Raw genomic sequence first — 15,124 nt, forward strand, 5'->3', positions numbered from 1 at the left:
TTTTTAAAAGGCTAATGTGTGGTTAAATGGTCAGGTTATATTACTCCAGGTAGTAGACTTGGGTTGGAATCCCAGCTCTGCCACTTGCCAGCTGTATGACCTTGGACAAGTTACCTTGAGCCTCAGTTTCATCATCCATAAAATGGAGTTGATAATACCTAATTTGTAGGCTTGGTCTGAGGATTCAATGGAATCATTTATGTAAACTACCTGGTGTAGAATAATCACTGACTACATGATAGCTGCTATTGTTTGCATTTAAGAAGAGGAACACAGGGCTCTGGTAATATCATCATGGAAGTTAGTGTTCAAGACCCTTGTCTCAGTCTTGAATTTGTCACAAATATGTAATAGAGTCCCAGTTTTGGACCCAGTGTCCTTAGCACCCTGATATGGTAAAACTGTTCCCCTTCACTGGAGGAAAGATCTTGCTTCTATTTTGTTTTCCATTATATCACCAACAGAGTGTTTAGGACATCTTAATAATAAAAATAACAATATTAACAATAATAATGAAAAACATTTATTGAGGAATCATTAGGTGTCAGGCAAGCTCTTTATGTGTATTAACTTATTTAATCCTCACAACAACTCTATGAGGTAGGTACTATTATTGTTCCCAACCTAAAAATAATGAAAAGAAGATACAGAGAGCTGAAGTAAATTTACAGCAGTCTGTCTTCAGAGCCCATGCTCTTAACTACCATGTTATATCTGAGCTTAATAAATAAATGCTAAGTTAATTCATGGACTGTCATTAAACCCACCAATAAAAGAATATCATATATACCTTTTGTAACTTCTTTTTTTCCTTTCATGACTTCCCGATTAAAGATAGCAAAATCAAGATTTTTTTCCTTCACCCTCTTCCTCCTCTCAAACATCACTCCCAAACAACAAGGAAAACAAGAAACAGAAACAATAAACCTCCATATCTAACGGCACTAGAAGACAAGTATAATCTTGACCACAGAATATGAAGATAGAAAGCTGCTACAGGAGTGGTAACTGATTTAGCAGAGTGGAGGGTGATTAAATCTAAGTATCTGAAGAGGGGAATATTGGTAAGCAACAAGCAGATTTGCTCCCTGTGAATCCTGGGAAGGCTTAGGAATTAGAGGCGCTATGTACAGAAGTGGAGGTTAGGCAGAGCACGAAAAAAGGGATAGCTTTGAATGTCTGTGTAAGGAACAGTTAGACTTCTGCCATCCCACTTCTACGAAGGAGAACCAGATCTCTGCAGGAAACAGGTTAAACTGATTCAGAACAGCTCCAGAGCTGGGACACTTGACCCAAATGACAGTGAGAGTGAGGTGGGCCATAAAAAAAGAGTGATGAAGTTAAAGTCTTCATACTTAATGATGAGAATCCCAGCCTACTTTCCCCAACATGGCTCCTAGAATAGTGACAACCAGGATTACAACTCCCAGGAAGGAGATTGAAACACTCTTCTCTGAAGAAAGTGACTAGCTCAAGAGGCAAGATCTACAGGTATTGGGAAAAAAAAAAAAAAACAACAGCTCGCAAGCCAGTTGCCCTATACTGAAGCCTACAGGTCAACATAACCACCATGTACATACACTTTCAAATCCTCCTTTTAAAGCTTCACTCTCAAAAACATACAGATAGCCAGGATCATCAGACATTTAAGGATAACTTCCAAGATTAAATAGAAAGACCAAAACAAAGAAGCATGAAAAATTAGGAACTGAGGAAAACACAAAGAGCAGGAGAAAACTTCAAAGAAATTATAATGAATATCTTCAGAGAAATATAAGAAAATACCATATTCAAAAACAGGATGCTATAAAAATAGAATAATCAAACAATAAGAATCAATTCTTGGAAATTAAAAATATGATAGCAAAAAATTTTTTTTAGTCAGTAAAAGAGTCAGAACACAAAATTGAGGAATTCTTCCAGGAAGAAAAGCTAAAAACAAAGATATGGGTGATACAAGAGAACTAATAATACAATTAAAATATCAACCCAGGCAATCTTATATCCAACTAATAATATTTTCAGAAAGAGCAAAGACAATGTTGTTGAGGAAATTATCAAAAAAAATAACATAAGAAAGTTTTCTAGGCAGAATGAGCTTCTAGATTGAAAGGTCCCACCAAATATACAGCATAATACATGTCAAAGACCCAGACATAATCATGAAATTTCATTACTTCAGGAATAAAGAGTTAACCTTAAAAGTTTCCAGGGGAGATAAGGAGGAGTGAAAACAGGTTGCTTCAAAGGATCAGGAATAAGAATGACGATGGAGTTCTCAACACCTATGGTGGAAATAAGAAGACAATGTGCCATGTCTTCAAAGTGCTAACAGAAAATAATTTTTAACCTAGATTTATATATTTAATCAAACTATCAATCAATAATGAAGCTAGAATAAAGACTCTCAGTGCAAAATTTCAAAAGTTTACCTCCAGTATACCTTTTTCAGAAGCTACTAAAGGATGCGCTCAACGAAAATGAGAGAGTAAACAAGAAAATGGGAGTCATGAGAGTCATGAATAGTGAATCTGGCACAGAAGAAAGAGAAAGCAAATTTCCAGGGTGATGAAAAGAGAGATCCTACCATAACAGCTGTATAGCAGCCTTAGGAAACAACAAGTTTAGATTGGAATAGGAGGACAGAGAGCCTCAGGATAAACAAATGAAATTGATAGGGATTTAACAGATTTTACTGTGTATAAAATTGTTTTGAGAGGATTCTACAGCTTTATCAGACAGTACAGAAAGACTTAGAAATCCAAATTCAGGTAAACAAATTAAAAAATAAAGTAATTATTAACTCCAGTAAAAATCAAAAGTTATACTTGAAATGAATTATTACCATAGTATACCACATGGATCATCTATGAATGATATTTAGACAGGTATAATGTTAAAAACACAAAATATGAATTTAACTAAAAATTGTGACATAACTATATTGAGGGTCTGAAGGAGGGTAAGGAAGTATATAAGTGCTAACAATCCTCAACTATAATGGGAAGTCAACAAATAATGTCCAAAACTGAGTAATCAAGAAACCAGTAGCAGTATGGTATTTAGAAATATAAATACCACAATAAAGAACTAAAAGACATGAAAGTGGTTGTTCCTGATGAAGAGTGGGAAGAAGGCCTAGGAACTGCTTTGTTGTTGATACAAAACGTTTTAGCATTTCTTGACTTTTAAAATCGTGTGCATGCATCACTTTGATAGTTTTTTGTTTTTTATAATTTTTGAATAGGCAAGTATATAAACTAAAAGAGGATGCAAACCACTTCTATAAGCAATATAGCCTATATATAGAAATTTCAATTCCACTGGAAGTTATTGGGCAAGGGAGAAATACAGCCATCTTTCTCATACATTTGTTTACTCATTTACAATCTCTCTTTCATTAGAATTTAAGCCCCATAAGAGCAGGAACAAGTGATATGCTAGTAAATGTTGGCAACAGCTCTATGAAAAGGGAAAAAGACTCTTATTTGTAGCATTTACCAATTTCTGTGGTGTAAATACTCTCAATGCCTGATTCAAGCTACCAACATGATGCCACTGAACACAGTGTTTGGCAAAGAGGCACACAATTGGCTTTTATGAACTGGCTCCAACACACTACTGACAAAAATCCTGTCTTGTTTACTGTTCTATCTGAAGTTCAGCATAGTGCATGGCACGTGGCAGGTGCTTAATAAATAGTTGTTGATCTGTTGACTGAATAGGAAAAAACCACAGGAGCCAAGGGATAAGCAAACATTGAGCTACATAATTTGATCTGAGAAAATACCATTTGGAATTCTGAAAGTGAGATAATTTTGAAAGCTGGAACTATTGAACGATTCTGTGCCAGTAATCATAAAACTTCAAGAGAGTAGGAAGTTCAGGTCAGACTGTAACTTAGATGCTAGGTCACCATCAACCAATAAGGTCATCCTGGCCCCAAAAAGAAAAGGTGGAAAGGAAGTAGCTATAAGCCAGGCACTCTGCTAGTCACTTCACACATATTACTTTGTTTAATTTTCACAATAATCCTAGAAGCTGTAGATCACTAACCCACTTTACAGATGGTAAAATTGAGACTCAAAAATCTAAGTAATGTGCCCAAGGACACGCAGCTAGTAAGAGTGAGAGCTGAGATTTAAACCTGTCTAACTTATTATCATATGTTCTTTCTGCTATACTAGCTCCCTTCAAAAATACCTTTTAGCAAGGTAACTTAGGAAAAAAGGGGGTTTTGTTTATCAGAGATGTGAAAATAATTGTCTCACTCTTCTATCATTCTTTGGTTATGAAAGTAAAGCCAAGGCACCTGCAAAGTGGGGGTGGAAATGTATCCAAAAAAGCTTTTTTTTTTTTTAATAAGCTTTAGAGTCTTTGTTTTCACTCTCTCTATTTCCTTGTCTAAAGTAGAGTACAGGTTGCCTAGCAACCACACTAATGGCGTCTTTTTTTACCTTAATTACCGTATGTTTTCCACAAGCTCAAAGAGATTGGATCAAACATTAAGAGTAGAAGGTCTGAATTTTTTGTATCAAAATATCTGCTCATACATATGATACACACACACACACACACACACACACACACACACACACACACACACACACACCTTTCTATTTCCCTCAATCCTGTGATTAAAGTAAAAAGATGACTTAGTCTTGTAACTATGTGATGCCATGTCATTGGATAAAAAGTACAAAAATTCACCATATGATTGCTTGCCTATAAATACACCAAACAACTGGTTTGAGCAATCATTCTTAGCAGTTTGAGGGATTCTTGCCTTTCTTGACCAAATCAATGAATTGTTTTCAATTAAACATGTGTGTGTCTCCTAAAAGAAAGATTTTTTACAAACATATCTGTGGCAATAAAGTTTAAATCCAACACTGTTAGTATCTCTGCTGGTCACTTTTTTTTTATTAGGACAAGGATCTGCAAAATCTTTGCTATCAATACTCAGGACAGAAAGAGATTAAGAAAACCTAAGTTTCATCTGAATCATTTATTCAGGTAGAGAGGCAGTGCACAGGATAAAGGAATAAATAGTATACAAAAAGGAGAAGATCATGGAGAATGTGAGTGTTAGGCACAACCACCAGCCTACCTGATAGCCTTCTTCCCTGCTAATGGAATCTCAATTTTTTGCACACTTTTCCAGCAGCCATAGGGTCAGTCACGATGGTCTCATTCCTCTTTCTAAATTATTAGTTTGGGTATGCGTATGGGACACGATTGTGACCAGGAAAGTGTGGGGAGAAGTCTGCTTGAGGAGCATTTGGGCAAGATTTCCTCACTCTTAAAAAGAGACACAAGAGAGGGACATTCCCCATTTTTGTCTGTAGACAGTTGCACTTGGACATGATGTCTGGAACTGTGGCAGTCATCTTGGGACCAGGAGAAGAACCAGATCATGAGGGCAATCTAGCATGCTATGATTGTAAAGTGGAAAGATGAAAAGAACCTGGTTCACTGATAACATCACTGAGCAGCTGAATTAACTGACCCTAAAGCCCCCATATCTTCCAGTTTGGAAAAAAAAACAATTACTTGGGCCATTTTGTGTTGAGCTGTCTCTTAGTTACAGCCAGAGCATTATAACTAATACATTGTAACTAATGTATTAGTTATAACAGAACATTATAACTAATACAATATGTTAGCAAATGCTAGAATTTTTAAACTTATTGATGGGCCATTCTGAAAATGACTGCCTTCTACATCTGGCCTCTAACTTATAAAAACCCCCTCTGTATTTTTTCTAATCTAACTATCTTTGGCCTTCCCATCTTCCTCTCATATTCCTTGTCTCTTTTGTATTTTTCCCTCTTTGTTTTTGTCTTTTGCCCATTTTTTGGTCCATTTCATTTTTGTCCATTCATTTCCTTGCTTTCATCCTGTCCCCACTGCTTTTCCTTCCACTAGCCCTCAAATGGCTGTGATTTGATCTGAAATATGTTTATACATATATTCATGTATACATACATAAATATTATTTCTTGTATATTATTAGGGAGGAATTCTTCCCCATTCCAAATGATTCCTTTCATATAGAGATAGCTCTACTAGCAAAAAACACCTGACCTCTTCAACCCCTTACTCATTCCTTCCCACAAAGGAGTGACTTAATCTGGCTGGTTAGTTGGGAAGGAGAACTAAACAGATGTAGCCCAAGCCCTCCTAACTTCTTTCTCTCGGGAGTAAGCTCCACTATGCTCTTTCAGGCTGTACATTTTACAAAAGGCATGCCCTCACGGGGCAGAAATATAGGGGTCCAGCAATGCTGGTAACTAGATGGAGAAGTCTGATCAACCCTCAGATTCAATACTGGGAAACTCAAGTGCATATAGACAGAAGCCGCATTCTCCAGTACCAGCTTTATCAATAATAATGGTAATATCTTCCTATATACCAGCTCTCTTATTGTTGAATTGGTTCCAAACTTGGGTCAGAAACAAGATTTCTTTTTACTATGCCCCCTTGAACGGCACTAGTATATATTAAAGTTTTGTTTCCCTGTTCTTAAACACATTTTATTTCTTCTTCATGGCTGTATATGTTATCATTGCAGGTTGCTTGAAGATAAAAACAAAAGCAAAAACAAAAAACTCCAATAATGTATCTTTGTTTTATAAATGTTTTCTGCAAACAAAAGGTGTTTTTAATTTGTGTGTGGTTGCCTGCTATTGACTGAGTTTCCTATGGAATAGAGGCACCTGATAGGAAAAATATTTACCTTCCTGATTTTTGAGGTTTTCTGTTCATGATTAACTTGTGAATCTGCACTTACTTGATCTGACTCCAGCTTCTCAGGAATTTCACCTCTAGCTGCTGCCTCCATAAAGGCTTGATAGAAGGTCTTTTCTTGGGACTCCACTGTAATGGTCAACACAGCATCATAGGCTTCCCGGAGTTTTGGATTGTTCCTTAGAACCTGGTAGGGGGTATGCTTATAAGGTAAACTGTAGAGCAGGGCATCATAGGGAACAAAGACATAGGTTCCATCAGTCATTTTCAGATCGTGAGCCCATTCCAAGAGATGCGTCTGAGTCTCTCCCCCAATCAAGGTCGAATGCATACACATGATGATTACTGAAACCGACAAAGCAGGGAGGTTATGGTGGCAATATGTTAGTAAAATATAGTACCAAAAACTACAGATTGGGAGAAACAAATAATTGTATTATAACCAATTTTTAAATGATATCTATCTTATGTCTTTAAGATGAACAAGATGTTGAAACCCTGAGTTGAGGCTGAGGTATTTTCAGGGACGCTGATTAGGCAATAGGGAAAAATCAGACATGTCTACAGGCTGCATAGCCTAGTACTAGACTGGAATAAACAAATATAGCAAGTGCGAGGTAGCATAATGAAGAGGCTTTGGAGTTGGAAAACCTAGGTTTATATCCTAACATCACCAGTTACTAGCTGTATACCCTTAGGTAAATTATTTAACCTCTCTCTGCCTCATTCATAAAATGGAGATAGTAAATATGTACTTCTTGGGGTGGTAGTGATGACTGAAGGGGGAATACATACAATGGGCTTAGCACACAGCGCTCAATAAATGGTAGCTATTATTATACCTAAGAATAAAAAGGCTAGAGGGAGAAGATGGGTGATATTCCCATAGCCACTGTTGCTTTTTATTGCCTACCTCCTACAGACATACATTCCAACAGATGTTGACCAACTGTTCCCACCCTTACCAAAGCCATTATAGACAATGAATGGCACTAACTCACACTCCGCTGTAAATGCTACTAATATTACAGGTGATATGTTCAATTTTTAAAAATCCAACTTCCCTATAACTGGAATTACTTTGCACTCACTTTAATTCTCCCTAGACTTATGAAACTATGTTGCTTGGCAAGGCTATGCTAGAATAGAGTGGATTAGTGGAGGCCACGGTTGAAGAATGGCAGCTAGATCATGAGAGTGAAAGTCTTATATCCAATTTCGCCCTTGGCATGCTAAATGAGTTTAGTTTAAGCCCACTTGTGCTTCAGTGCCCACATCTTTAAAATGTAGATTCCAATGCATTTCACAGGTACATTGAGTAGTTTAATTAGATAATGCCTGGCAAGTATTCTGAGCTCCTTGAAGAAAGGCAAAGACCCTAATGCCTTTGGTAAATATTAATTATACATGCTTACATGGAACCTTTAATCTCAGGAACTGAGTATGCTTAAACTACGTTCAATGACTGGTCTTTGGTATTTACGTATTGCTTCATCTATTTTCAAAAACCTTCTTTGCACTTGTTAGATACCCTCAGAAAATTTCCCCTTTGAGCCAGAGCTGGTACCCTTTATTTTTTAAGGTGTACCTAGTAAGTTATGAAGTTGATTTAGATACCAAACACACACACACACACACCATAACTTGAATTTTTAAATGACCATTATTAGCTCCTTCAATATAATTACCCTGAGAGGCTCTATATGTATTCTGATGCACAAAGTATTCCTTTGAATACTCTAGGGATATCTTTGGAGCTAGTTCTTGAGCCACACGAGGAATTCAACCTCCCTTGTTCATAATCACGCATTGTATGATGGGAAAATGGAGTGACAGAGAGGTCTAACAAGGCAATGATTGGATTTAGAAAGAGAGACTAGAACCCAAGGCCCCTAACTCTGTAAGTTTGGCTACACCATTAAACATGAATCACTTTGGTCAAATTAATTCAGTAACATGTCCATTGAGGGGAAACACTGAGTTTAGTCAGGTGCTTCGGGTAGCTGGTCAGTTCTTCCAACAGTATCTTTGGCAAGCGGGTCAGTATTGGGATCTTCTACAAAAACAGAGATTAGATTATGAGACCAAGGTTACCCAATAGAGATAAAATTCATTTAATTAACTTAAAGGAATATTAAAATTACTTCCCTGGATGGAAAATATTAAATAGAACTAAGTGCTTTGTGTTGGTTGAAATACAGCAAATATTTTAACATATACTACGTGTATTGGGCGCTGTGGTGTGCCAGTCAGATGCAACCCTCAGGAATGAAGCATTCATTCTTCTAGCTGCTGGGAATGTTTGGAGATAATAGCCAATACCTCTCAGGGGATTGTCCTCAGCTGAGGAGAACCACCTCTCCCAAGGTTGCATCTCCTCCATAGTGTGTTGGAGCTGGCTTGTGCTGGTTCACAAGAGACTATGGTTAAATTTTCAGGGATATTATGAACTAGTAAATGTCATGTTGGTAGCTTGAAATTGGCCATGGTGGGTGTTGTAACACCATGGAAATTAGCAAATGCTACAAATCAGGGCTTTCCCCTCCTCCCCCGATAAACTGGCTATTAAACAATTATTATCACATTGCACCCCTTTCTCTGTATCTGCCTGTAACCAATGACTGGTCAATATGGAGGCATAAAGACCAACACTCCTTAATTCTGGACAATACTGAAGGGCCACCCCAGCTCCAGAGCTCCCACTGGGACTGCCTGGGACCTTTGTTGTGACTGCATGACAGTTTAATTTTTCTCTTTTTCCAATCCTACTGCTGCCTCTCCGTCACAGGTGTTGTCCTTGAAAGCATTCTCCCAATAAGCTTCCTGCACACCGATCTCCATCTGCCATTCTTTTTACTAGGGTACCAACTTGTGACACTGGTTTAGAGCCCCTCTGTACCCTAAACTGTCTTCTGTCATGGCAGTTACAAGATTCATTGCCCTTATTTATTTATGTCAGCCTCTACTATGAAACCATGAGTTCCTTGAAGTCAAAAACTATTTTATTTCTGTATCCTGGTACATATTATATACCCAATGAACAAGGAATGTTTGAAACAATTTCAGAAAGAAGTTTTGTCAAGACCTTACCCTCCCCTTAATTTTCCTTTCATTGGCCCACACAGAGGACATTTTGGGCAGAGTCAGAATTTTTATTACTGGAAAGACCCTTTGAGACCATCTAGCCTGTCTTACTCCCCCCATTATTTTACAGATGATGAAATGGAAGCCTCAAGAGGGAATGATCACAAGCTACTCTATTTTTTGCAAGGTAAGACTTTGCCATCGAACACGATTAAAACAGAAAGCATAAATACTGAATTCAAACAGCACCATCTTAATTTAATAGATTGAGTGCTTTGTCAATAGGGATTTGTAGATGCATCTGTTCTACATGATTATTTTACTAAATAGCTTTATTATCTCAAAATGACATTCATTAAAATGGGATTTTACCTGTAAGTTGTCAGGAAAGGATTAGCGGACAGAAACCTTAAATCCTTGACAAGACCTGGGTCAACAGGTGATCACTGAGTAATATTAATTTGTAAGTTTCCATCCTGATTGTTCACAGTCAAGCCACTCTATAGCCTAAACAAGGACCAGGAGATACATCCTCCTGAGATCCCATCTCACTAGGATATGATATTAGCACTTTCTCTGAGCCACCTGAGCCCCACTTGAGTTGTCTAGTAGCTATGTCTTCATACTGTGGTACCCACTATAGCAGGCTGCTCAGGACCCTCTCTTTCACCCTCAATGCTAGCAGCAGGAAATGTCTAACTCTAGGAGAAGCCAATTCCCAAGTCACTCAATTCCTACCTCTCTTCCTATATTGAAATACTCTATCCAATACTTCCTCGAGGTAGAGGAACTGTGTTTCTCCAAAAGCAAATTTTATTTCTCCCCGATTACTGGCTATGGAGCGCTTGGTGGAGGAACCTGAGCCCAGCTTCACACCTTGTGAGATGAAAATGGTTTCACTAGCTATTGCTGAAGAAGTTCTTAGAAGTCATATTCATGTTGTGAGCCCACAATACTGCTCCCAATCCACAGAAACCCTCCATTCTATTGTCCTTAATTTTCATTTTAATCCTTTTGTGACATTTCCTACCACCAGCCTTCATTTTAACCTATTCCGTGTTAACAAGTGTTGAGAGATGGGAGAGTAAGCAGGCCAGAGGAGGAGGGGGACATACAGTGTGATTTATCCCAGGTCTCACATTCCCCCAGGATTCAGCCCCATCTGGCCACACTCTGAAACAAGTAGATTCACGCCTTCCTCCCCTCAGTTCTCCCCCATGCACTCTATAAAATGGATACATAAAAAGAGGGTGGGAGGCTCTGGAATCTGCATGTTTCCCAACCACCGCCCAAAGTGTGATTCAGTACAGGAGGCCCTCAAACCACACTTTAAGAACACTGTAGTACACGATGTGTGGCTATTTCTATCGACTGAGGACACTGCACACATTTTTGGCCTTAAGTCCTGAGACCACCACTTACTTACCTGCCACCAGTGTCAAACTGGTCCAAGTAGCTCAGCATGGTGTCAGACACATATTACATTCAATGGCCATGCTGTCTGCATCAGATCGTGTTTCTTCATACCCAGTAAAACTGTTATTACAAGTACTTTTATTGCTGCCCAGCTTATGTTTTTAATATTTCTCCATACTTTGCAACGTATGTTTTCTTCAGCTTTTCCTAAACTGCTATGCAGGTAAGGGCTCTTAAACGCAGGAAGCCTAGATGTTTAGAGATTTCCTCCTGGGCTGGGTCTTCAATAATTCTATCATTACTGACAGTGGACCCATTCAAGAGAGCAAGTTGTCCTTTCACCATTTACATTTACTTACATTTATCTATACCAAACTGTGTACCAAATTCCCTATCAGCACTAAGGCTCTTGGCCATAGTATTACAGTATCACTATTCTTATTACTGGAGGAAAACTGGGGCGATACTTGTTACCTTGAGGCACTTAAAAGAATTTCATCAGTGGGCCCAAAAGTTAAGAGAGAAAAATGGAAGGGCTAAATTATACACCATGGGACACAGGATGTCAAGTGAGTATGCTTTAGGGGCGTCCCTCAAGTGGACAGGAGGCAGGAGAGCATAAGTCTTTCATTAAACCAGTGATGCTCAAAGTATGGTCTCTGGACCAGCAACATCAGCACCACCTTGAACTGGTTAGAAATGCAGATTCTGGTACCCTATCCCAGCCCTCCTGAGTCAGAAACTCTGGAGGAGGGACACAAGCCCCCCAGGGGATTCCGATCATGCTTAGGTTTGAGAGGCACTGCTTTAGATCAACCTGAATACATATCCTAGTTTTCCCACTCACTAGCTGTGTGACCTTAAGCAAGTTATTTAACCTCTCTCAGCCTCCAAAGTCTCATTGGTGAAGTGCATTAAATAGCAATTGGCCTTACTTTACAGGGAGGTTGCAAGAATTGAATGAGATGGTCCATATAAAACCCTTGCAAAATGACTGGCATATAATAAATTCTCAATAAATATTAGCTATTATCATTGCTATTATTATTATTGGGGGTTTTTTATGTCAAGAATCTTCAATAGATGGAAGAGGCCAGCCAGGTCTCTGACAATGAGGTAGTAATAAAGTATCTGATTTTGGAAGAACAGGAGAAGGACATTCTGACTGTGTCCTAGTTACCGAACATCATACTGTAATGAAGCATTCCCAATTTGGAAGGATTTAAAGGAATCCCCAAATGGTTCAACAACCTTGTAAACCCAAATTGAAAGGATTTCACAATCAGCCAAGCATTGATAGGCAAAAAGGTGAGGAGAAGGGAGGAGGGCTCGAAATAGCCATTTGAAAAGTTCTCTAAAGAGCTTTTTAGTGGGGCCTCCTGCTAGTCTTTGTGAGAATTAGCAAAAGAACTTCTGGGAAATTGCAGTCCCCCAGGTGCTCTGCCTGGTGAGTGATGCTCTTTTGTGCCATTGGATCCAAATCTCCAACAGGACTCATGGTTTAAGGAGCAGAGAGTGAACTGAATTGTGGCCCTCATGCCCACTCAGCTAGATTCCCTTGGGCAGGGAAAACCACATACAGCAGCCCTGTCTGTAAGCTGAGGCCTTTGTCCTTGATTAATATCTCTCCTATATGACTTTGTCAGAAACAAAGATAATTGGTAGTTGCCTCTGAAGCGTAAAGGAAGTGAGCTGACAATCTGGGAGAGGCTGAATCCTGAATCCCCCCTTCTCTGGGACTTCATTTACCCCATTCTTTGGTGTTAATAATGCATACACCTACCTACTTGTTATGTGAGATTCACAGCTGTTGTAAAACTTGGAAGAAAATACCTTGCTCCTGGATAACCCTGAGGATTAAATGACATTATCTATATGCAAATACCTTGTAAACTGTAGAGAGCTGTTCACATGTAAAGTGGTATTATGGTTGCTTTCATTGTCTCAATGGCAGCCTCTAGTAACACCCCTGCTGTTTCCCTTTCCAAGAGCCCACAACCATTATTATTGTTATGATCATCTTTACTATTAAATTTTATCATTGTCTTGCTGTTGTGTAAGCAAAATCTAGACCAGTTTCTGAGAAAGACATTCCTTCTGACTCCAGTAATGTGCCAGTGATAATTGGAAACATAAATTTACAAGGAAGAGAAGTGGCATAGCAGCTCTACCCTCCCTCCCCACCACTATCTCTCACTGCCGCCACCACTGCCACTGCCACATGGGGCTTTGGTCACTGTTATCGTGAGTAGGTCAGACAAAACCAGTCTTCCAGCTATTTCCATTACTTCCAAATATTGCCAGTCCTCTCCAAAGGAAGGGATCCCTTTCCACTATATTTTGTACATCATAAAAGGTCCTTCTCTGAAGGTTTACTTGGGGGTCCACAGTGTTAAGAAGTAGCCTCATACCCAGCAAAATAAGGAAGAGGCCAGGCACTGCCTTCCTCAGCCCTTCTCAGCTGAGGTCACCACAAAAACCTTAGTGCTTTTTCAGTCCCAATAGTCAACAGCTAGGAATACTTTCACAGGCTCAGTCCTACCAGTTGAAAGGGGCTAGAAAATCAGCTAGAGATTTGATCGAGTAGATGCCGGATCTGGTGTATTGTAACCGTCCTCACTGCTCAGTTGGCCCAATCCATACTCATTAACTTCTAGCTCAGTTTCTCACCAGATCTCCCATTCTCTGATTGGACTGGAGATGTGCCCTGAACCCTAGGCCTCGCGGCTAAAGTCCTGATACTCTTATTTAAATTCATACTCTGAATCCTGCTTCTCATGCTCCTATTGGTTGGGACACTAGTCTCAATGGATGATCAAGTGGACAACAGGCTTATCTTGCTTTAAGACTCACTCCCCTTCTGCAAGTCCTCCTGTCACATCCCATCCATCTCTTGGAGTGCCCTCAGATACCAAAAACTAGCTGTGCCAAGTGTGGGTACCACACACGCTTTTGGACAGTGCACACTCAGGTGCCCGAGGTCCCACTCAGGTCGCAGCTCAGCCAATGGCTCACTTTCCCTGCATCTGCCCCAACCTACCCACGTTCTGATTCATGACGCTGAGGTCCCAGCACGCCTCACCTGAGTCTGGCTATGTTTTGTCAGAAACCCGGGGCAAAATCTTGGAGAGGAGAGCTTTGTCTTCACTCCCTTTTATCTCCCTTTCTGAGTCCCTACTGCGTTTTCTGCTGCTTTTCTCCCTACCCAGGGTCTTTCTTTGCTGCATAACCACATACCTCCCTCTCTAGGCTTCCAGGCTCCTACCCCCTCACCCCCATCTTAAAATTTTCATTCCCTTAGCGAGCTGATCCACACTGCTATACAGAAAGCAATCTGATTAAACAAAGTCATATTAAGACAAAAAGTTGTCTGGTAACTTAAAGTAGGGAACATTTATTTACATTTTCTTGAACTTGAAGCAGTGGTTCTTGACTCTGGCTACATTTTACAAGCACCTGGGAAGCTCTTTAAAATACCTTTGCTGGGGCCTCACCACAGACCATCAGAATGTCTGGAGGTGGTACTCTGGCCCCAATCATTTTGAAAAGATGTCCAGGTATTTCCAGTGTGCGGCCAGAGTAAGAACCATTGACCTAAAGGAATGAATCTCTAATAGTACGGCGATAATCTGTACATTTGCTCCCTCCCTGCCTCAAAAGAATTGTGGGTGGTAAACACTCAATCCTAACTTCTCTCAGTCTGACAACCCAAAGAGCTTCGGGGCCTGGATTTATTTAACATTTCATGGTAGAGGCCAAAATGTCATTTCAAAGAGTATACTATTTAGAATGGGTGGGATGTGAAATACTCATGGAATGTAAACTTGCAGGAGACATTGGGCTTCATGAAGATTTGTAACATATTATAAAGTTA

At 39.4% G+C, this 15,124-nt stretch overlaps 1 protein-coding gene across 1 annotated transcript in view; it reads right to left on the reverse strand.

Annotated features, from left to right (window-relative positions):
• Window positions 1-15,124, reverse strand: part of GUCY2F (guanylate cyclase 2F, retinal) — a 78,631-nt gene that overhangs the window by 61,222 nt on the left and 2,285 nt on the right. The window contains exon 3 of the mRNA XM_059910455.1: window positions 6,794-7,095. Coding sequence (XP_059766438.1) covers window positions 6,794-7,095 — 302 coding nt within the window. The remainder of the gene's footprint in view (window positions 1-6,793; window positions 7,096-15,124) is intronic.

Source organism: Balaenoptera ricei, chromosome X, assembly GCF_028023285.1.
Source record: "Balaenoptera ricei isolate mBalRic1 chromosome X, mBalRic1.hap2, whole genome shotgun sequence".
In the NCBI taxonomy this organism is placed as follows: Eukaryota; Metazoa; Chordata; class Mammalia; order Artiodactyla; family Balaenopteridae; genus Balaenoptera; species Balaenoptera ricei.